The 22,792-nt window shown below is 38.9% G+C and overlaps 1 protein-coding gene across 1 annotated transcript in view; it reads left to right on the top strand.

Annotated features, from left to right (window-relative positions):
• CNTNAP5 (contactin associated protein family member 5) overlaps positions 1-22,792 on the top strand; it is a 796,934-nt gene that overhangs the window by 365,102 nt on the left and 409,040 nt on the right. Inside the window, exons 5-6 of the mRNA XM_047871013.1 lie at positions 5,099-5,302; positions 19,442-19,626. Coding sequence (XP_047726969.1) covers positions 5,099-5,302; positions 19,442-19,626 — 389 coding nt within the window. The remainder of the gene's footprint in view (positions 1-5,098; positions 5,303-19,441; positions 19,627-22,792) is intronic.

Below are 22,792 nucleotides of genomic sequence, written 5' to 3' on the forward strand. Positions count from 1 at the left end.
TCCCTTCCCCTCCCTTCCCTCCTCCCTTCTCCTCTCCTCTCCTCCCCTCTCCTCTCCCCTCCTTTCCTTTTTTTTTTTCTTTTTCTTGGTATTTTTAAAAAGATTCTTCTTTCAGTTGCTTGTAAAACATGAATGAAGGTGTTCATGTCTGTAACCAGACCCCATGCCACAAATTAAATCCTGAAAGTACTGAATGAGAGAATCAGGACAATGTGATTACAATAATAAATAAATAGAGAAAAGCAGTGTATTACAGAATTGTTTTTCTTCACAACCACAATTTAAAAATATTTTCATTTTTCTGTAAACTTTTCTTTTTCTCTTTAACTTCCTGTTTCTTCTTCTGAGAAATGGTTGACACATTTTACATGTGACTCCATATTTCAAAAGGTTCAGTGTGTTTGCCTGAAGTCTCTTGGATTGTCAAAGTGTCTTTCTCAGTTATTGGTGGCCTTGGGTGGAAAGCCTCCACTCTGCACCAGGCCAAGTCTGTCTTTCTAGAGGGGGCCTTTCACCTCTGTGCTGGCGAGCATGTGTCTGCAGGGAAAGCACTTGTCACATCCCAGGTGGCTGAGCATGTACTTCCAGGGAAATTAACCCTCTGAGTGTGAATGGGTAGCCAGACTCTTAAATGGTGGGGACAGATAACATGACAGGAAGTTAAGGGACAATCGGCAGTACTACCTTTGAGCATGGTTTCCTTACTGGGCCCCTAAGTCATTTCACAGGTGTTTCTGGACAGCATAATGTCCTGGGCCCAATGCTGGGCTCTGAGTCAATGAGGTGGTTAATACACATCTGACCCCTGCCCTCATGGGATGCTCTGTCATGCTGGAAACAACCAAGTGTCAAATACCATTTGGGAGGTGCATTGTGAAGGAAGTATCGGGGCATTTAGGGAAAACTCGCTAATCCCTAACCTGTTAGGAATGGCCAAGCACCTGCCTGACAGCTGGAAATGAGAGTGTCAGTGAGACAGGGGTGGACCTCGTGTAAGTGCTCAGCACATGCAGAGTGGGTAAAGTCAGGTGGGGCAGGTTGGAATCCCGGCTCTGTCCCTTGCTAACTTCATACTTCTGCACCTCTTTGAACCACGGTTTCTTCACTTGTAAAACTGGAACCCAAATAGTAGGTTCCTCATAGGCTGATTGAAATCAAGATCACATAAATCTATATCTGTATCTGTATAGATAGATATAGATATAGATATAGATATAGATATAGATATAGATACAGATATATATATAGATATAGATACAGATACAGATACAGATACAGTTATAGATATACATGACATCACAGGGCTCATGGCGTGTGCTCTCTACATATCCAGACTACCTCCCACGTTGCACATGCATGTACATTGAAAGTACATTGTGCATACAGTGGAGTCAGGGTTGGGGAAGGAAGTCAAAGATGAGGTGGGAAAGCAGGAAGGCCAGATCACAGGAAGTCTCAGAGACAGAATTTAATTCTCAGTGTAAAGGGAGTTCACTGAAGGGCTTCAGTGAAGGTGATGGGTAATGTTACTTATGTTTTATGAAGATGAGAGAATGGGTCAGAGGGAAGTAGCAAACGTACAATCAGGGACGGCAGTTACAAGGCTATTTTAAGACTACGAAGGTGATGATGTAGGCTTGAATGCATACCTGCTCAGTGTGATATGACAGATACTGAATCAACTGTGTTCTTTGGATCGTCTTCATACCATGCACAAATCTTTACCACTGTAAGTAATGCCTTTGGATTAATGATGGATGAGATGAGGGGTGTGAGATACTGACTCTTCATTTCCAGGTACGGTTTATGGAATTCTCATGACGACTTTGTAGGGTAGGCTTTGCTTAGCCCTATTGTACAGATAAGAAGACTGAAGCTCAAAGACATCACTTGAGTTGCCTCAAGTCTTCCAGCTTATAAATGGCAAGACCATAATTGAAACCCAGGACTGTTAGATTTCTAACAATATTTATTGTTTTTGTTCCTGTCGATTGCCTCTGTCTCCTTTAGGTTTCGTGGCAATAGGGAGATGTGTTTTCTTGGAGGTAACCTAGGTCATCAACACTTATATCACCAAATTAGTTACTAGATTAGCCAGACATTAGAGGGAACATAATGCAGGTCATAAGTGCTGTGATGGATTAGGAGGGAGGGGAGTAGGGCCGTGGAGTGGAGAGAGTTCCTGTGTACTTCAAGCTGAGACACAGGGCACAAGGTGTGTCTGTGAAGTAATAACACACTCCCTGTTTACTCATGAAAGCATTTGTCCCACACCCACAGACAATAGAGTGTTTCAGCTTTCTGTTCCCATAACGCTGGGTATACTCTCTATTAGAGCTCGTAATAGCCCATACTAGTGTGGCTGTCCATAAATAGTATGTGTTGTATCAATTCACTCAACAGCAGGCTCCTAAGGACCCAGTTTCTTACCCAGAGTCTGGTGCAGTGACAGAGGGGGACAATTAGAAGAGAGTATGGATTCATAATGTATGCACCCAGCACTCATGAAGAATTGCAAATAGAGTGTGAGAAGCTGGGGCAAACTTGGCATCCCCTGGGCAGTAATCCATTGATTCAAAAAATGGAAAAAATGGAATAGCACCATTTTGGGTGAGAAAGTGGAGTGTGACCCACCAGATTGGACTGGTTAGGAACTCAGGTCCCTCCAGTCATTCCAATCTTATTAATACCCCTACTACCTATCATTGATGTAACACAATGTGTCAGACATGATGGCATCACTTTGTACGTATTGTCACTTTATATGTATTAGCACATTTAACTCTTACTGCAGTCTTCTCTGAAGAATGTTAAGTACCCCATTTTACAGAGGGGGAAATCAAGTCTCAGAGAGATAGAGTTGCCCAAGGTGACTCAGCTAGCAAGCTATGACTATCATTGTTTAAAATCCATGACCTTATCTACGCATGGACTCATTACAACATAACTGATGACATATTGTTGTCTGTGGCCTCCATTTGCTTTGGATAGGAGTCCAGTTCAGGGGACAGGTGTAGGGGTAGCGATGGGTGATATGGGAAGGGTCTAAGGGAGGTGGGAATTGATGAAAACCTCTGTAGCTGGAGTATTTCTTTCTAGGGTCTAAGGAGTCCTCAGCAACCTTTTGGTTTGAATCACTTTGTTCCTTAGGAATAAATTGCTAAATTGCATCTTAAAACTAATTACAGTAAAAGTATGATTTCACTTTTACTTTCATTTCATAATTTTGGCTTTACAAAGAATGTTTCTAGATCCTTGGCCAAAATAATATACCTAATTTATCATTGTGTATGCTCAAGCTGAGCATTTTAATTGCTTGATGAATAATGAAAAATTGAGTTTTTATGAATGCTTGGTTTCAAATAAGACCAATCCCACCCCTTCCATACACCATTCACCACTGTCCCACCCACATAAGATGGTAAATAATGAATCTGTTTCAAGTTATATTAAATAGTCTTGAATTTTTTCTATTGTAAAAGTAATAAGTGTTCATTGTAAAAGTTTTTGTAATTAAAAAAAAATAGGAAAACTAATGTGAAAATAACATAGAACACCTCCCAAGTAGAGTCTCTATTAACTTATTTTTAAGGACTTACTTTTTTAAAGAGTGGTTTTAGATTCACAGCAAAATTAGGTATGCAGATTTCCCACATACCGCCTGCTTCCACATATACAGATCCTCCCCTGTTGTCAGCATTCCCTGCCAGAATGGTGAATTTACTACAATTGGTGAACCTACTGTCCCCATAATTTTGCCTTTTCTAGAACATCATACCGTTGGAATCATACAGTAGCCTTTTCAGATTGGCATATTTCACTTGGTAATACACATTTAAATTTCTTTCATGTCTTTTCATGGCTTGCTAGCTCATTTCTTTTTAGTGCTGAATAATATTCCACTGTCTCGATATACCAGTTTATTTATACATCCACCTACTGAAGGACATCTTGGTGGCTTCCAAGATTTGGCAATTATGAATAAAGCTGCTATAAACATCCATGTGCAGATTTTTGCATGAACATAAGTTTTCAACTCCTTTGTGTAAATACCAAGCAGTGAGGCTGCTGGGTAGTGTGATGAGAGTATGTTTAGTTTTATAAGAAGCCACCAAATTGTCTTCCAAAGCAGCTGTACCATTTTGCATTCTTACCACAAATGAATGAGAGTTCCTGTCACTTCACATCCTCACCAGCATTTCTTGTTGTCAGTGTTCAGTATCTCATTCTTGTTTTAATTTGCCTTTTCTTAATGACACATGATGTGGAGCATCTTTTCATATACTTACTTGTCATTTCTATAATTTCTTTGGGGAGGTGAGAATCCCTATTAACATTTTGACATACAATTTTCAGATATGTTTATACATATCTACAAAGTGAGTTGATTTAAATCACGATCTTTCTCTTGACTTTCTCTTCTTTGCTTTAACAATAGTAATTGAACACTTTTTATATATAAAAACTAAAACGAGAGCTATCACTGACACAGGATAAGTCAGGGATGGTAAGGGTGCCATATATTTGCCTTCCCTATACAAACAGCAAGTTTTCCTTTACCGCATATTCTTTTCCACTGAACTCAGAGGAGACCTCACAATATTTTTCAACACAGGTTCTAAGAAGACAGTACTATTCAGTTAACTGTGGAATGATAGACTGTATTTTTCCGTCTCTAACCTTGAACCTGAGATGAGGAGGTCAAGTGGCTCCAGATATTGGAAACAAATTGATAATGAAGATCAATCATGAGAGATTATTACTACCAGGCACCTGACACTGTAGAGCCTGATGTAGGTACTTATGGTATTCTCACCCTGTCCCCTCAAGCAAAATATGACATATCACTAATGAGGGGTTTTACTTCCAGGCTACAAATCAGTTCACTTTGATTCAGTGTGTGATGCTTGCTTATAAATGAATAATCCCCCCTGAGTCTAATTAAGTTGAGCCTAGTCTATATGCTTCCGTTGAGATGGGACCTTCCCAATGTCAAGAACATTCCTATAACTTGGACAACTAAGATGGGAAGCAGGAAGAGCAATTATGAGGATATTAACTGATCTCTCTCTCTCTCTCTTTCTCTCTCTCTGCCCAGAGTCAGATGTCGCTGACTTTGATGGCCGAAGCTCCCTTCTGTACAGGTTCAATCAGAAGCTGATGAGCACTCTCAAAGATGTGATCTCTCTGAAATTCAAGAGCATGCAAGGAGATGGGGTCCTGTTCCATGGAGAAGGTCAACGTGGAGACCACATCACTCTGGAGCTCCAGAAGGGGAGGCTCGCCCTACACCTCAACTTGGGTAGGGTCAGGCTTTGCTCCTTTCTATGTAGAGATAGCAGGAACTCCATTTTGTAGTGGGTCACAGTTCCTTATTGCCCAGGTGTATCAGGTGAAAATTGCTGGAGCTCAGTGTAAGTGGTGTTTTCCCCTTTTACATGTCAGAGAAGAAAAAATTACCATTTTGTGAAATAGTTAAGCTGTACATAGCATTCTTTGAAACAAGATAGTATTGGCAAGTAGGGAGCTCTACAAGTTCATTGCTATCATGTATCTATGTATCTATGTATCTATCTATCTGTCATCTATCTATCTTTTTTAGTAATAGAATTTAATTTGAGCACATTTAACACACATGAACATATATTTTTTTAAACTGAGTTGAATCCTCAGCAGCTTTTTTTAAAGTTTATTTATTTTTGAGACAGAGAGAGACAGCATGAATGGGGGAGGGGCAGAGAGAGAGGGAGACACAGAATCGGAAGCAGGCTCCAGGCTCTGAGCCATCAGCCCAGACCCCGACGCAGGGCTCGAACTCATGGACCGCGAGATCGTGACCTGAGCTGAAGTCAGACAACCGACTGAGCCACCCAGGCGCCCCCATGAACATATATTTTAATGAAGCTTGCTCATAATCTATTCTGATTGGTATATTTATGACCAATCATAAATTGGTACATTTATGAAAGTTGAATCCCAAGAGAAAAATAGAGAAGACACATTTTAATTTATTTGGTTTCTTTCTTCTTTCTCTCTCTCTCTCTCTCTCTCTCTCTCTCGTTTGTTCTTTCTTTATCTTTCTGTTTTTCTGTCCTTTTTCTGGTTGAAGGGAGATAGAGGGTTATATGTATAGTGGGAAAGTCTAAGTTTCTAGGCAAACACAGTTTCCTTCAAGTGCCCTGGTTGTGCCAGGATGAACCCTAGACTTGCCAAATACCAGTTAATTTGGTACAGAATGTCCTCCTGCCTTCTGTGCATTGAGGACACTGGCCTCCTCCTGTGGGCTGGCACCCAGCATGGCCTCACCACAGGCAGGCCATCATTGTAATCAACTTCCTATTCCAGGGAACAAAAGAGAAAGGAACAGCCTCCTTTGTGTGCTCAAAGGTACTTCTGAAGGAAGAGTGAAACAAGTGCTGACGGCAGGGGGCAGAATTCCCAGAGGTGCAAAAGCAAACCTAAAAGCTCTTCCGTAGAGAAAGAAACCAAAAGAAAAACACACACACACACACACACACAAAAACCAAACAAACAAACAAAAAAAAAAACACGAGCCCATGCTGAAGGAACAGCAAGTGCCATTCCTTATGAGAATGATTCCCTGCCTCTCATTCATATTTGTTAGCATTTGGGAAAGGGGCGGTTATGGTACTTGTGGAAGATAATTATCACTAAGTATTCGCTATCAGAGTAAAGAAGGACAGTCATAGCAGAATTGAGTTTGTAAGTTCAAGTTGCATGGAAATCTGGAAAAAAATCTCAAGTATACTTTCACAATTAGGAGGAGAGACATAAGAATAAAGATTAGTGTGGACTCATCCCAAAAGCCAAACTATGTAAGCCTCTATTTTGAGTCATTTCTGAGTATCTTCTTACTCACCATGGTGAATATTGACAGGGGTAACAGGGAAAACATCTGGAATCCCAAGTTTAATTCATAAAATTGACATCTAGTGCATTAGATTAAATATCCACCAAAAGCATCCTTAGAAGCAGAATTTTACCCAGAAGAAAGCAGCAAGAGGATTTGCTAGTAACCTGATTAATTGTATTAACATACATGGAAAAGCAACTCAACAATGAATTATCTGAAGGGCGGGCATACACATATTCAGCAAAAGATGTATCAGTTTATTAACTGGCCTTCTATTTTGAGGAAGGGACTGTGGATGAATGGAGTGGAGCCCCTCAACTGGCCATGCCTCAGAGAGCACTGTGCGTCGTGAGTGAAGTTACAGTTATTTGTCAACGCCAGAGCAGGCGCTTTCTGATGACACTCAGTCTGCCAGTTGCTGCCATTCCCAATTATGTATGCTGTCCCTCTACAATGCTCTGCTCCAGCATGCATAATCCAGTGTTGCAAACCAGTTTCACTCACAGTATTGGATGATGGAAAGGAGTAGGTGTGGTCACTCAACAGAACTGTTTTCATTGCAGACACGTGCCAGCTATTTGTTATGGGGAAAGTCACATAACCCACAAGCCCCTGTTTACCTATGTAGAATCCGGGGCTAAGGAATAACTGTCTTGTAGAGCATGGACACGAAAACGAAAAATATTATAAATTAATATTCCATGTCAGTAAGTGAACCTAATGAAGGATTCCAAAGATAAGCTCTTAATATTGCTCATTTCTTCATCAAACAATATCCAAATGCCCTGTACTCTTCTCCATGCCAACCTTCCTGAAAAGAAATGGTGTATGAAATAAATAAGACCTATTCCTTGCAATGAAAAACAAGGCAAGTCTCTTTTCCCCAGATTCTATGTGCCCTGTTTTTCTAATCAGGATGGTGACAAAGTAAAACCTCACTGAGTGAATGATTCAGTAGTGAGAATATGTTCTTCATCTAGTCTGCATGGTTTGAGAATTTCTTCATCTTAGAAAATGAAATGCTGTGGATTTGAGTGTTCCCTGTACTTCCCTGTTTGAAGCAGCCACCTAACTTTCCTATAAATCAGTGCCAATTTGCATGTTTCTTCTCTAGAGAGACACTGCCACATATCAGTTCCTTAGCCCTTCCTACCTCACAAATAGGCAGCAGATCTCTGGAAGCACTAAGTTAAGGGCACGGGGGATGATAACTGCTTTGATTTGCTCATAACAGACAATCTGTCATGTAGATTGCAAAAGGGCAGGACAACATTTGTTCATTTCTATAGCTCCAGAACTTAGGAAAACACCTGCCTAAAAATGAATACATTGGAAAAAGGGGGTTCCATCTAAAATAGCAGGGGCTGGCACAATGCACGTTGTTACCGTTGGGCTTGCTCACCCCAAGCCTGTGCACCTGGCTCCCTCATGTGCCACTCTCTCTCCTATGATGGTGCCCTGCTATTTATAAAATCCCCACAATGTGCTAGGATCCTAGCCAATCTTCAAAGCAGCCCTGTTAGGTGAACAAACCAAATTAGCCCAATTACCCATAAGGAATATTAAGATCAAAAAGAATAAATCACTTCAGTTTACACAGTTAGCTATAAGGTATCGCCACTGTTAAAATGTATTATATCCAATCCATTTTTTCACTGTTATGTTCAGATTATAAAATATATGTCAGTTTTAGAAAATCTGAAGAAAAAATAAAATCATTATATTTAAGAAAAAACAGTCACTTGAAATCCTACAATTCAGTCATCTCTGCTATTAATGCTTTAGTATATTTTTCAAATGTTTTTTCTTAAATATTTATATAAACATTTTACATATTATACAAAATTCATGTTCTTTCTATGTTGCCGCACAGCCTCCGGAATATAAAGAATTCATGTTATGCATGATCATGTGTACCTCTTAATATTTTAAATTTTGTAAAAGAAATGAATCAAGAATAGAAAGAAAGAAGGAAGAGCTGGATGTGAGGGGGGAGGGAGGAGGGGGAGAAAGAGAGGCAGAGAGAGAAGGAAGGAGGGAGAAAGAGAAAGAGGCAGAGAGAAGAATGAGGGGAGAACAAGGGAGGGAGAGGGAGAGAGAAAGAGAGGAAGAAATAAAGAGGCAGAGAGGAAAGGAGAGAAGGAAGACAGGGAGGGAGAGAGAGGGAGAGAGAGAAAGAGAGACAGGAAAAGGAAGAGGCAGAGAGGGAGGGAGGGGAAGCAGGAGGGTGAGAGAAGGAATGAGGGAGGAAGAATCCAAGAATCCAAGATAGTGGGCTAAAGTATAGTGCTAGGCCAATGAAAGAGGTAGTTGTTTTTTTGTTTCTTTTTCTTGTTTGTTTTTTTTTTTCGTTTGTTTGTTTGTTTTTTGTTTTTTTCCCTGCCCAGCTCTCATGGGCACTCCAGCAGCCTTTCCTTTAGTGACAATTCTCCAGCCTTTCCTTTAGTGACAATTCTCTTTCTTATCTAATCTGAGACTTTACAATTCAGCAATTCAGAAGAGTGGAGGGGTTCAGCACCATGGACAGCTTCCAAGGCTCCTGCTTGGGAGTCCTATGGGCTGTGGTTCTTTTCAAGTGATGCTCTTTCCTGGCTGATTCACATTGCCTAGTTACCTCTACTGTGACTGACTTGGACAGGTCAGTTCTATGGTGAAATTGACCTAGGTCAACTCATTTAATTAATTTCTTAGGGTAAAGCAATATTTTTTTTTCACTAAAGTATTAATGGGAAAGAGATTTCTTCTCGTAAGGAGATCATAGAGACTCCTCTTCTCACTCTGTACACATCTCATTCACACTACCTGTGGCAGTCTGCCCTCTGCAGAATTCCAACGGCACAAACCCACACATACAGGTGGGAGAATCAAAGAGCTGAGACATTACATGACTGGGAAACTGTTGTAAGAACTAAGCAAGACATCAATAGTACATGTTGGTCATTCATCCTTACAAGAGTTCAGTGCCTTTGAACTGACGCAGAATGTGCAATGTGCAGTAAATACAGCAGTACTAAAGTGAGAATCCTGGAATAGCATAGACACACGTAAAGCAGTGTCCTTGGGGGAGCAAGCATAGGGTTCAGAGGCCAGAGCACTTGATTGAATATTCAATTCATTGTCATATCTGGAGATGTAGGTGATAGATCTGCATATTCTCCAAAAAGTAAAATGGACGTTTACTATACTTTTTTGAAATCTAGACATTTGAATAAGTCAACCCACATGTATTTATAAAATGTTTATCATGTTTCTGAGTTGGTACTGCATAGCATGGAAGATATTTTAAATGTTGCCGTTTTTGAGAGCCTGCACTTATGCTGTGTAGCAGATACATTAAATACATATTTCATTTAAAATCACATGATAGTCCTAAAAAACTATCCAAACCCATTTCCAGATGAAGAAACTGATGGTCAGTGATGTATAGTCAGTTGCCCAAGATCACACAGTTGCATTATGTTAGACCTTGGATTAGAACCCTCTCCAGTCCTACCCCAATGCCCTGACATTAATAATTAAGACGTTATAAATCTTTATGAAATAATTATATATTAAATATCATGAAGTCCAAGTTCATATGTTAAATTGTGACAATGGAAGGATCAGGGTGGGAGAGAGGAGCCCAAAAAAGCATTATGGATGAACCCCGACTTACCTGGGCATTTTATTATGAAAAATAGAGGAAGACAGGTGTTTCAAAGTATCATGGGGATAAGGTGCATCCCATTTTCCATAAATTTTGTCACTAATGTAGTAACAATTTGTTGAACAAGTATATTAAATCAGATGCTAAGCTAGCCACTGGGGGTTAAAAGTTCTATTTACCTGTCCCTGTATTCAGGGAGTTCTTAACCTGGTAAACTAATTATTTCTATTTACATTCTACCTTTTGGATTTTAATTTAAAAATATAATTATGTATTATCAAAACCATATACCATAACTGTATTAAGATAGTGTTTTTATGAGGACTTTAAGTTACAAAACAGATGAACATAAGGGAGGGGAAGCAAAAATAATATAAGAACAAGGAAGGGGACAAAAAAACCTAAGAGACTCTTAAGCGTGGAGAACAGAGGGTTACTGGAGGGGTTGTGGGAGGGGGGATGGGCTAAATGGGTAAGGGGCATTAAGGAATCTACTCCTGAAATCATTGTTGCACCACATGCTAACTAACTTAGATGTCAATTTAAAAAATAAATTAAAGGGGCGCCTGGGTGGCGCAGTCGGTTAAGCGTCCGACTTCAGCCAGGTCACGATCTCGCGGTCCGTGAGTTCGAGCCCCGCGTCAGGCTCTGGGCTGATGGCTCAGAGCCTGGAGCCTGTTTCCGATTCTGTGTCTCCCTCTCTCTCTGCCCCTCCCCCGTTTATGCTCTGTCTCTCTCTGTCCCAAAAATAAATAAACGTTGAAAAAAAAATTAAAAAAAAAAAGAAAAAAAAAGAAAAAATAAATTAAATAAAAATTAAAAAAAAAAAGATAGTGTTTTTTAACATAGCAGCAGTCACAGAAGATGGATACAAATTAGGGGTCAGACTTGAACAACCATCCCTAAATCTGGCAAGTGTTTTATTGAATGAATTTTAGAAATTCCCCAACAATTAAAGAAGTGTGTTTCATTGCTTTAGTGATACATAAATATTTTCTCTGATTTGAGAGTCAAATCCACCGGTATCATATGGCTTACTGTTAGCTTCTTGGGTTTTTTTTTTTTTAATTTTTTAAATTTTTTTCTTTTTTTCCAGCAAGTCTCACTTGAGCACTTAGGAAAATATTTATTAGCCCTGCATCTTGCCAAACAAGGGTCTTTGTAATACTGGATAGCCCATGGAGTTGAAATTTGCCTTCTTCTGCTAAATCTTAGGCTTCCCCCTTAGTGTTTCCCCATTTTTCTTTTCCACAACTTTTTGCTTTCCATACATCAGATTCTTTCCTGCTAAGCTAAGCTGCATAACTCACACATGTGTATGGTGGGATGCAGAAGGTAAGAAATGAGGGTGAATGGAAGTATCTTTTTTTTTTCCAATAAGGGTAGCAGTGAGAATATTAGTGTTGGAATAAGATGAGCTGGGTTGTAACCCTAATTCTGTGTTCTTGGGTGAGTCATGTGTCTTCTTTGACAGAGCTTTTTGCAAGGTTTTGGTCAGGAACGATTGAAACAACATGTATAAAGTGCTCACATTATGTGAGAAGTTTATAATATAAGTGAATACCAATGTTGATAATCTGAAAAATTAAAGGTGGAAAGGTTAGTTCTGAAGGTCAGATGGAGGCAGGCATTAGAGACTTCCATACCAGTGGCCGCCTATTTCCTGAACAGTAAATGAAGCCCTTTCCACGAGTGACTTTTTGCAGAAATACAATCTGAAACAAGAGTTCCCTTTCCCTTTTGCTCAGGTGATCTGAAGTTCACCAATTGTGAAAGGTGATGTGGCATCTATGTTTGAACTCCTAACATAAGACCAAGCAAGAAGATCCAAACAAAGACGACTTTGGGTGAAAACCTAGTGATAATGTGTGCCCTTAGACAGAAAATATTAAGTCTAAGGGTGGAGAAATTGACATGCATATCCACAGTATGTTGGCAGGGGACAAAGATGAGAAATTAAATCATAAATATTTTGGAAACATTACAAGCTTCCTGTAAAAATTGTTACCTGCTTTAGGGCCTTGAGAATATTTACATTGTTTCATTTTAAATGTATCTCAAACCACATGAAAACAAGTGTTTTTTTGTTTTTGTTTTTGAGTAAAAGGTTGTTTTATTCCCTAACATGTTCCTGGTCTAAAAGGTAACTTCTGCATATTTTTGTCTTTGACCTCTACAGTTGCCCATGGGCATTTTTATCTTGCCTTAAGAAATTGGAAACTACTGAAAGCTAGTGGTAGAACCTCACTTGCCACTGAGGAAAAACTTGAAATATGTATTTCAAGATAAAGAGTTTGATAATCTCTTGAGAATTAAGTGTTTCTTAATTTCTAATAATGGACATGTCTTGGTAAGATAGAACATTTCCTAGGACTAACATTCATCTTTCTTTATGGTAACATCTAGTGTAGGTACAATTCAAAACATCCTTCTTGATGAATTTCAGAAATTCCCTGTTTCCCCAATTGTTTAAACAAACTAATTTTCACTCAGTTTGTTTTAATACAAGATTTCTGAATGTTAGCATAGGATGATTGATGGAGGTGTGGGTGAAATTCATTCACATCCTCCACTTTTTTGCTAATAAAGAAGTAACTTGTACTGCAGGGAATAGTCAGTAATTTACACATCACTTCTATATAGTTTTCAATGAACCAGGAATGCATGATAAGGAATTTGTTTTTAATGAATTTTATTATTTTTCTCATTATCAAAGATAGTTATGCCCACTCTAAAAACAGCAGAAAAAAAAAAAGAAATCAAAGTCTCTTAATATTTTAGTAAATGCATTTTTTGTTTATATTCACATAGTGCTTATCTGTTTCCTTTCCATACTTGTTACTTAGTCTTTATATGTACTTTTCTATCCTACCTTTTTATAATTTATTTTAAGGTTTTTTTAATATTTACTTATTTTGGGGCACCTGGGTGGGTCAGTCGGTTGGGCGTCCGAGTTCAGCTCAGGTCATGATCTCGCAGTCTGTGAGTTCGAGCCCCGCGTGGGGCTCTATGCTGACAGCTCAGAGCCTGGAACCTGCTTCCTATTCTGTGTCTCCCTCTCTCTGGCCCTCCCCTGCTCACACTCTGTTTCACTCTTTCTCTCAAAAAGAAATAAACATTATTTTTTTTAAATGTTTACTTCTTTTTGAGAGAGAGAGAGAAAATCCCAAGCAGGTTCTACACTGTCAGTGCAGAGCCCAACATGGGGCTTGATCTCATGACCATGCAATCATGACATGAGCTGAGATCAAGAGTCAGAGACTTAACTGACAGTCACCAGGCTTTCCCCCTGTCTTTTTATAATTTAAATCAGGAAGGTGCACACTATTTAATATCCTTTTTATTAAATGTTATTTTTTAACATTATCAAAAAGTGGCAGTTACTACTGAGTATACTTTTGAAATGATACAAATACTTTGTATGTATCATTTAGATTCATATGTAATATTCCATCTGGTGATTCTGCCTAAGCTTACTCAAAGTTTTTTTTTTTTTTTTGTCTCTTTCCAAACGATTGGACATTATCGCTAATATTTAAATTATTAGATATTTTTAAAACATTCATATTTTAATTTTAGTTAGTATTTTTTAGAAGAGACTTCCAGAAAGTAGGTTACTAAGTAAAAAGTTATGAGCATTTTTTAGTTCCTAAGTATGTATTGATTTTTTTTTTCCAAAAGAATTTGTGGGATTTTCTTTTGCGTTATTTTTGGGCAATAAATAAATTGGACCAGGTAAGTAAACAATGTAAAGAAGGAACAATGTTAATTCACCTTTGAGGGCAGGTCAACAAATTGCTATAAATATTCATGAAAATTTCATAACCTATTTTGCATGAGAAGATAAGTGTGTTAATTAAGGTTCATGTTTTCATTAGGTGCAGTAAGACAGAAGTAGCTGCCTTTTATTTAAGAAGATATACAGTGTTGTTCCTCTGAAGTTTTAAAATTATGAGCAGGATTATTGGCTGAAATAGCAAACTTGGTGCAGTAAGATTAGGGTGTGGGAGAGGAAGGCTGACTTTAATGTTGATGAGGGTATGTACTGATGGGATTACAGAAGCTACTTCCTCTTCCCAGGTGTTCTGAGGCATGACAGTGGTGGTGATGGTGGTTCCAGTGGATAGAAGTAGGTAGACTAGGGTGGTAGCAGCCAACTTGCAAATGTACTTGAAGTTTCAGAATTTAAAGATCCCAATATACATGCCCAGAGAACCTTGATCCAATCAGGGTAACATATCAACTCATCCAATTTAGTATTACATTTGGAAGTTGTACACCTGGTTTACTTAAAAAAAAAAAAAAAATCACCTAAGGATTTTAAAACAACGGATCAGGGACATACAGTTAGCTATTTAAAAAGACAAAATAGGAGTAGGGGGTGCTGGGTGGTTCAGTTAAGCTTCTGACTTTTGGTTTCAGCTCAGGTCATGATCTCATGTTTGTGAGTTCGAGCCATGCATCTGGCTCTGCACTGACACAGGGGAGCCTACTTGGCTCTCTTGCTCTCTCTCTCTCTCTCACTGCCCTTCCCCTGCTTGCTGTCTGTCTCTTAAAATAAATTAAAATACGCTTTAAAAAGATAAAATAAAGGAGGAACTCTACCTTATGTCATATGCATCGGAATAAAATTCAAATGAAATGAAGTGGAAAAAATGGGAGAATTCTTTAATGATCTCAAAATGGAAGGGCATTAAAGTATAACAAAAATACATAAAACAAGCCATAAATGAAAAATAGAATGGTGGCTTTTTCAACCAAGAATGTCTGAATGACAAAAAAAAATTTAAAAATAGAAAAAAAAATTTAAAGTGAAAGCAAAAAACAAAGAACAGCAACAAGGTATTGGCACCATTCACATTAAAGACAATGGACTAAATACAAATTGATAAGGAATTTGACACAAGAAATAGGCAAGAAATGTGAGGAAATAGTTCATAAAAAGGAAGTAAAAATGAAAATATTTTCAAAATCATTCACTTTAAGGGAAATGTATATTAAAACTGCTCAGAAATATGCTGTTTTTGTCTATTAGACAGGCAGAATTCCAAAAGCTTGAACATATTTTCTTGACAAGCCTGTGCAGAAGAATCCCTCTCATAACTTGCTGGTAGGAGTTTGAATTGTCACCACTTTCCTAGAGGACAATTCGACAGTACCTGTCAAAACTGCATATGTGAAAACTTTTGACCACCAGATCCTTACCTAAGAATGCATGTTACAGAAATCCAAAGTGCTGTCTACATACAAGGTATTTGAGAAGTTTTAAGTATCAATAATAGAGAGACTGCTTCAACATTTATTCATAGGAAACTGGTTAAAATGCATATCACATATATCATTCAATGGAATGCTATGCGGCTGCAGAAAAGAATGAGGCAGCTTTTTATATACTGATGTAAGAAAACTCCGAGGATAAATTAAGGGAAAATGAAAGGTACACAAAAGTTGTGCACTGTATTTCATCATTAAGGTAAAACATTAATGAGGAGAAATAAAGAATATCTTTGCATATGTATATGTGTGCATATGTGTGTATATAGTCTTGCATATATTGCTATATATGCATGTATTTAATGTGTGTATGTATTGCATTTATATAAAGTATATATGTACATATAAGTTATATATACATACAGAGTGCATATATATATAAATAAATTGTGTGTGTGTGTATACACACACACTGGCTTGCATATGCCTCAGGTTTTTCCTGGAAGGAGAAAGAAGACATTAATAACAGCAATTCCTTATAGGACATATATGGAAGATTAGCATATGGAGGCAAGGATGGAGGAAGATTCATTACTGAATCCAGAAAGTTAAAATATATATATAGTCACTTGGACCCATTTGTAATTAAATTCACCTTTGGAAGCTGGAATAATAGTACAAACAAAAATATTTAAATACTTTGCTTTAATCATTATCCTTGGCTTTATTAAAGAACTCAGTATATCTCCAAAACCCACCAAAAGCAGCACATAGAATAAATAAGTAGGAAGAAAGGATATGGTTCCTTTTCCTTTTTTTTTTTTTTTCATTCTGTGACTTGCAGTGGCTTTACATTTTCAAATGTTCAATGTTTGAGACTTACTGTTTAGAAATAATTGTTACATCATGCATTTTTAATTTTTAAGAAAAAAATTGAGGCACATACCAAAGTCAAATCTCTACTATTAATTTCACGTGGCTTATTACCTGGAACTAACTGTTTATAAGGCACACTACGTTTCCTTCAATAGTTCATTAGCCTTTAGAAAAATTTTATTTTAAAAATAAAGGGTGTGTGTGTGTGTGTGTGTGTGTGTGTGTTATGGGGAGAGAGAGAAAAACAGCAAGATAGAGAGAGAGAGGGAGATGTTCTCTCTCTTTCTTATCTCATGACTGGTACCACTTTTCATGCATCTGCTCAAGAAAAAAAAAAAACTAAACTAAAAGTCATCCCTAGGGGACTCTTCCTTTATTACTTCCCCCTCCAATATCCAAGGGAAAATATCCAAGTGAAGTTGCCACATGTTAGCTCCTTATTACACTTGGAAATGCATCCTTTATGCCTTCTCTTTTCCTAAGCCCCTGGGTCCCCCATCTGATTACTGCAGTCTTACTTGCCTTCTGATCAAATTCTCATACAGCTGCCAAAATAATCTTTTTTATGTAAGAATAAGCAAACAACAACAACAAAAATTCCAAGGCACTCCTCTCTCGCCCTCAATGTGATTTGAGTTCCTAATAAATTAATAAATTGCTTTCTTAGATGTTAATCTGAGTTAGTAATCTCTGATTTACTAATTCACCACATGCCTATTCCTTAAAGGTAAATGAAATGCATGGTTATGTCGCACACACTAGCACACTATTCCCAGATGATATAAGCCAGGCTGGTGTCGTCATGGCACACTGCTGCGTGGACTCCCCTACCACGGTCCCCTCTATCTCCTAGCCTTGGCACGTGCTTCTCCTGGCTGTGTGGGGGTGTTCCTTCTTCCAGCCAAATCTTAAACCTGTCACTGCTCCATTGGAGCTTCACAGCTGCCTAGTCTGCATTTGCTTGGCTCCTGGCACTAAATGCTATATACCGGCAGCATACTTTTTATCAATTTGCTTATTGACAGACTCCACATTAAGACTTTCAAGGAGGGCAATAAGCCTTTTAACTCTGTATTTCCTTTATCTCCTTTATATATCACACGCCACTATATATCACTATAGCCAGCACACGTAGATATCAGTGCCTTTTTTCTTTTTAATGTTTATATATTTATTTTTGAGAAAGAGAGAAAGTGAGCACATGGCATGTAAGGGAAGGGCAGAGAGAGAGAGAGGGAGAAAGAGAATCCTAAGCAGGCTCTGTGCCATTAGCACAAAACCCGATCCTGGGCTTGATCCCATGAACCATGAGATTATGATCTGAGCCGAAATCAAGAGTCAGATGCTTAATCCACTGAGCCACCCAAGTGCCCTGGTATCAGTGCCTTTTTATGGAAGGAAAGGAAGAAAGGGAGGGAGTAAGGAAGGGGAGAAGGAAGGGAGGAAGGAAGGAGAGAAAAAAAGAAGGAATGGAGAAGGTGAGGGGAAGAGGGAGAAAGAAAAAAGTATCTTTTAATCGTTAGCATAATTTCACCAATGGCAAGAACTCACAACGTGGGATAATGAACAAATCAATGAAATAATGTCAGCTATGAATGCACCACCTATCATTTTTCAATTACAATAAATTTGATGCCCACCACCACCCCCATATGAAGCAACCAAGTGTTATGAAGGAAGCAGTGCCTTGGGGCCATAATGAAGGTGGGAGTGAGCAGCCTACGGGGGAAATGGCAGCTCCTGCTCCCTTAATGCCACACTGTTGAGCATGCTGTTACAGCACTCTGGTAAAACATGACTTAGAAGAGAGGAGGAAGACATTCAGCTTTCAGTTTCTAAGGGGACCGAATAATAAAACACTCAAAAACTTGAAAGTTTATATATAAGTCATAATTAATTGCATTTAACTGCTCATTTAGCTAAATCTGAGCTGTTCTAAGGAAAAATGCTGTAATCTTTTGGACAAAGGTACTGGCAGGAACTTCCATAAAAGTTGGAAGAGGGACGTGGTGGGGGGTGAACAAGCCCAACTTGATGGAAAAATATGCTTCTTCACCAGAATCTCTCATGGTCCCTCTCTCCTGAGGGGTGTCCTCCAAGCTCCATTTCGGCTAAATCCATGCCTATGACCCATACTATCATCAGAGTAAAAAGGCTCAAGTGGACCTGGATTTGAATGCTGGCTACATCTCTGGGTCATGGGTGCTTAACCTCACTGATCCTCAAGTTTCTTATTTGTGAAATTCAGATAATAATTTTCCCTAAGAGGATTAAAGATGAAGGGTATAAGCTTCCTACTTATGTGCTGTTCATATAATATAGTAGGCACTTGAAAATGGCAGCAGATGTGATGATTTCCTCATCGTTGCCTTGACCGCAGACTTAACCTAACTCAGTGTGCCCATTGCCTTCCCTTTACTTCTCCAGAATTCACTTTTCCTCCAAGGCATAACTCAAGATTCATTTTCTTCATTCAAGAGTCGTTCAAACACAACGTATGTATATTATCTCTAACTGTGATACCCTCTGTTTTCGATATGATTGATGACCATTAGGATATGGTTTATTTTATTATTTAATTGTTCACATTCTGCAAACGTGTTCTTTCATGTCTACAAGGGGATGTGTTTATCATCTGACCTAGATTTTGTTCTTTGAATCTGTGGGCCTACCTTGTTATTCCCTTACAAGCACAGCACGGTCCTGGGCCTGTGGAGGGAGAATCATGGTTGACCGTTAGGATATAGAGCTGGCATTGCTTGCAGAATGTTCCCGTACTCAAGACTGCCCTTGTGCACAGATGCCATCCCGTCTTCCTCTCTCCTTCACAGATGACAGCAAACCTCGGCTCAGCAGCAGCCCACCCTCGGCCACCCTGGGCAGTCTGCTGGATGACCAGCACTGGCACTCGGTCCTTATCGAGCGGGTTGGCAAGCAGGTGAACTTCACGGTGGACAAGCACACGCAGCATTTCCGCACCAAGGGTGAGGCCGATGCCCTAGACATCGACTATGAGGTGAGTTGACTCTCCCCGCAGGTCCCCAGGCCCCTTGCTCAGTATCAGTAAAAATTGGCCAACAGAAGAGCAATGGAGAGAATTGCTCAGGCAGCCTTCAGTGGAAGAGTCCAAGGAAGGCATCTGACCCGTGAGTGTGGGGTACATGCCTTGGCAGTAATGGGGCATTAGCAAATTGCGTGCATTTTAAAATCAGGAAATCTCCTTGTTCACTTTTATAGATGTGTTCTGCTTGTAGCCTTCCTGGATCACTGTGTAGTCTCGTAGTTACACTCAGCTGGACTGTTTTCAAAAATCAATTTTGAGAATAGCTGGGGAGATACAGAAATTATACTAATACAATATTATTTGTCAGTAATACCTGGGTTTAAAAAAAGAAAGATAAACAAAATCCAAAGGAATCTGAAATCCACATGATATGCACTTGTTTTTAACCTTCATTCCTATGCAAACTTTTGACAATACATGTGGACAGTTGGTTCTTTCTTGCTTTCTTATACAAGAGGCACCATGAAATGCACCAGACTTACATCACAAAGAAGATTGCACAAAATTCTGCAAACTGACAGCCAACAGTTATCCATCTTGGCTAGTAGTTCAGTTCAATAAGTATTGTGCCCCAGCTGTATACTGGACTTTGTTTTAAGCCATCAACATACAGAGATGGCTGAGACAGAGTTCCTGAGTTGGAGAAGCATACAGTCCAGTAGCAGACCCAGACCCAGAGATGAGCTGCTGTGGCATAAGGGAGTAAAACCTACTGGGGGGAGAAGTGAGGGGTATTGCAGGGATACTGGGAAGAGGGTATTTGGCTCAACCTAGGGAGACCTGGAAGGCATCTGGAAAGAGACACTTTTGAGTCTTGAAAGAAGAAGAGCACTAGCCTGATGACAAAGGTTAGAAAGGCAGGCCAGGCCAGGCATGAGATATCACAGTCCAGTATTTATCGGGTTTGAAACAATAGACAGGCAATGGTATGTTGGACCAGCTGATATTGATGCATGAGGGCCAACTGGTAGATTTTTCAGGAATTTTGTGAACTGGATGGCAAACATGGACTTTAAAAATTAAGTTAAATAAACTAATAATTCACTGAAGTATTTTTAAAAGTAATGCATTCATTAATTCCTCATTATTTTGCTATGTTATATCAATTTATCCGTCTATCCACCTACCTACCTACCTATGCATCTATCTATATGTACTCTTGAGGTTTTTTATATCTGTTGTATTTGTGTGGTAAAAATACTGTAAATTGGGTTTGCTACAGTACATCTCTTCCCAATTTCATATTCAGTGACATCCCTTTGGTAGTTTGAAATCCACCATGGTGAGTATATTTGTGCTAGGGATTTAGGCAAATGCTATAAATTAGGGCTTGGTTTATTGTTATGTAAATTGTCCAGACCAGGGATTTGTGAACTACAGCCTGTAGGTCAAGTCTGTCTTGAAGCCTGTTTTCCTGGAGCCTGTGAGTTAAGAATAAAATTTACATTTGTAAAGGGTTGTTAAAATTTATTTTAAAAATTAAATAAAAGTGTATGTGACAGAGACTGCATGTGATCACCGATAAATGAATTCAGTGAAAAATCAACAAAAGCATTCTATAAGAATCAATTGGTTACATGGCATTTACAATAAAGGTTATTGTATGTTATTTGCAAATTGTGTCTACATGTTTCTATCAGTAAAATAATCTCATGCTTGTGTAGGCACACACACACACACACACATAACATACATGTGTGTGAGCCACACCCTGAACAGCCAGATTTTAAACCTTTATGAACATGCCACGTGAGGCAGGGTATGTTAGAGATCAAACATAAGAATTGGGGAAGACGCAGATGATGATAAGCCATGTGACCTGTGTTAGCGAACTTAAACTATGGGGGCTAAGGGGCCTCTGAAGGACATTTTGCAGGATTGTGGCTGGTTTTATGTTTTAGACTAGTAATTCTGAATGTCTGTTTCAGGAGTCAGCCCAATTAACATCCCTTGGGGATTTGTTAAAAATAAAATCACTCAGGTCTCACCCAGACCTGCTGATTAGAAACTCCAGAGGAAGGGCTCAAAAATCTGTTTTTAGAAATTGTCCAGGTGACTGTGATGTACGCTACCATTCGAAAACCACTGTTTTAATTTTTTTAAAGTTTATTTATTCTGAGAGAGGGAGAAATGGGGGTGGGGGGGGGTGGGGGAGAGAATCCCAAGGAGGCTCTATCACATGAACTGCGAGTGCATGACCTGAGCTAAAACCAAGAGTTGGGCTCTTAACCAACTGAGCCACCCAAGTGCCCCAGAAAATCACTGTTTCAGAGCAGTTACACTCTAGCTGAGACTTGAAGGCAGGGGATTGTTGGACAGATGGTGGGGATACTCTGTTAAGAGACAATTTCTGTCACCAGTGGGGTACATGCTAGAACAGCAGAGGTGGATATGAATAATTGAAAAATTAGGATCTGACTTATTTTTTTTCAATCACCATCATGAGCTGTAAGGACTTCATCTTTTGATCCTAACTTTAGCTTAGCATACTGTTGATGAGATATGCCATGCATTAAATTCAAAAGAGAATTTGTCCCTTCTTGACTCAGAAAGATACCAGATCTTTTTTTTTTTTTTTTGAGTGGCTGATAACTGGAAATCTATGAATATCAATTATCTTTCTTTGCCAAATTTAAGTAATTGCAAAAAGAGAAAAGAAGAAAGAATGCACACAATATTGGAAAATATATCATTCATGAACTTGAGGACAACAGAAAACATAAAATCATCTCTATGTCTTATCATTTCCCCAAATACTTTAATTCTCCTAGCCTGGGAGATGGTTCTAAAATTCTCCCAGTTGCCTGATTTAACATTTATTTTCAAGCCTATGTCCACCTGTCTCTCCTGTGTAGAGAATCTTTATCGGATCACAGCTGAGTAGCATTAAAGTGAATGTCAGCATTTGAGGGAAATGAAATCCAGTGATGTCATTCAATTTATGGAAGTGGAACAGATTTCTTCAGGAAATACCTAAATTTCATGTTGCCTGATAAAAAGTATTTCCTAGGAAAGAAATATCTTGGAGTGTTCCTTTGAAGTAAACTCTGCTTCAGAGAATTCAGGCCCCTGCTGGAGTGCCCAGCTGGCTTGCTCCAGTGACCATATAGGAAAACAG

This window comes from Prionailurus viverrinus, chromosome C1 (genome assembly GCF_022837055.1).
Source record: "Prionailurus viverrinus isolate Anna chromosome C1, UM_Priviv_1.0, whole genome shotgun sequence".
NCBI classification, from domain to species: Eukaryota; Metazoa; Chordata; class Mammalia; order Carnivora; family Felidae; genus Prionailurus; species Prionailurus viverrinus.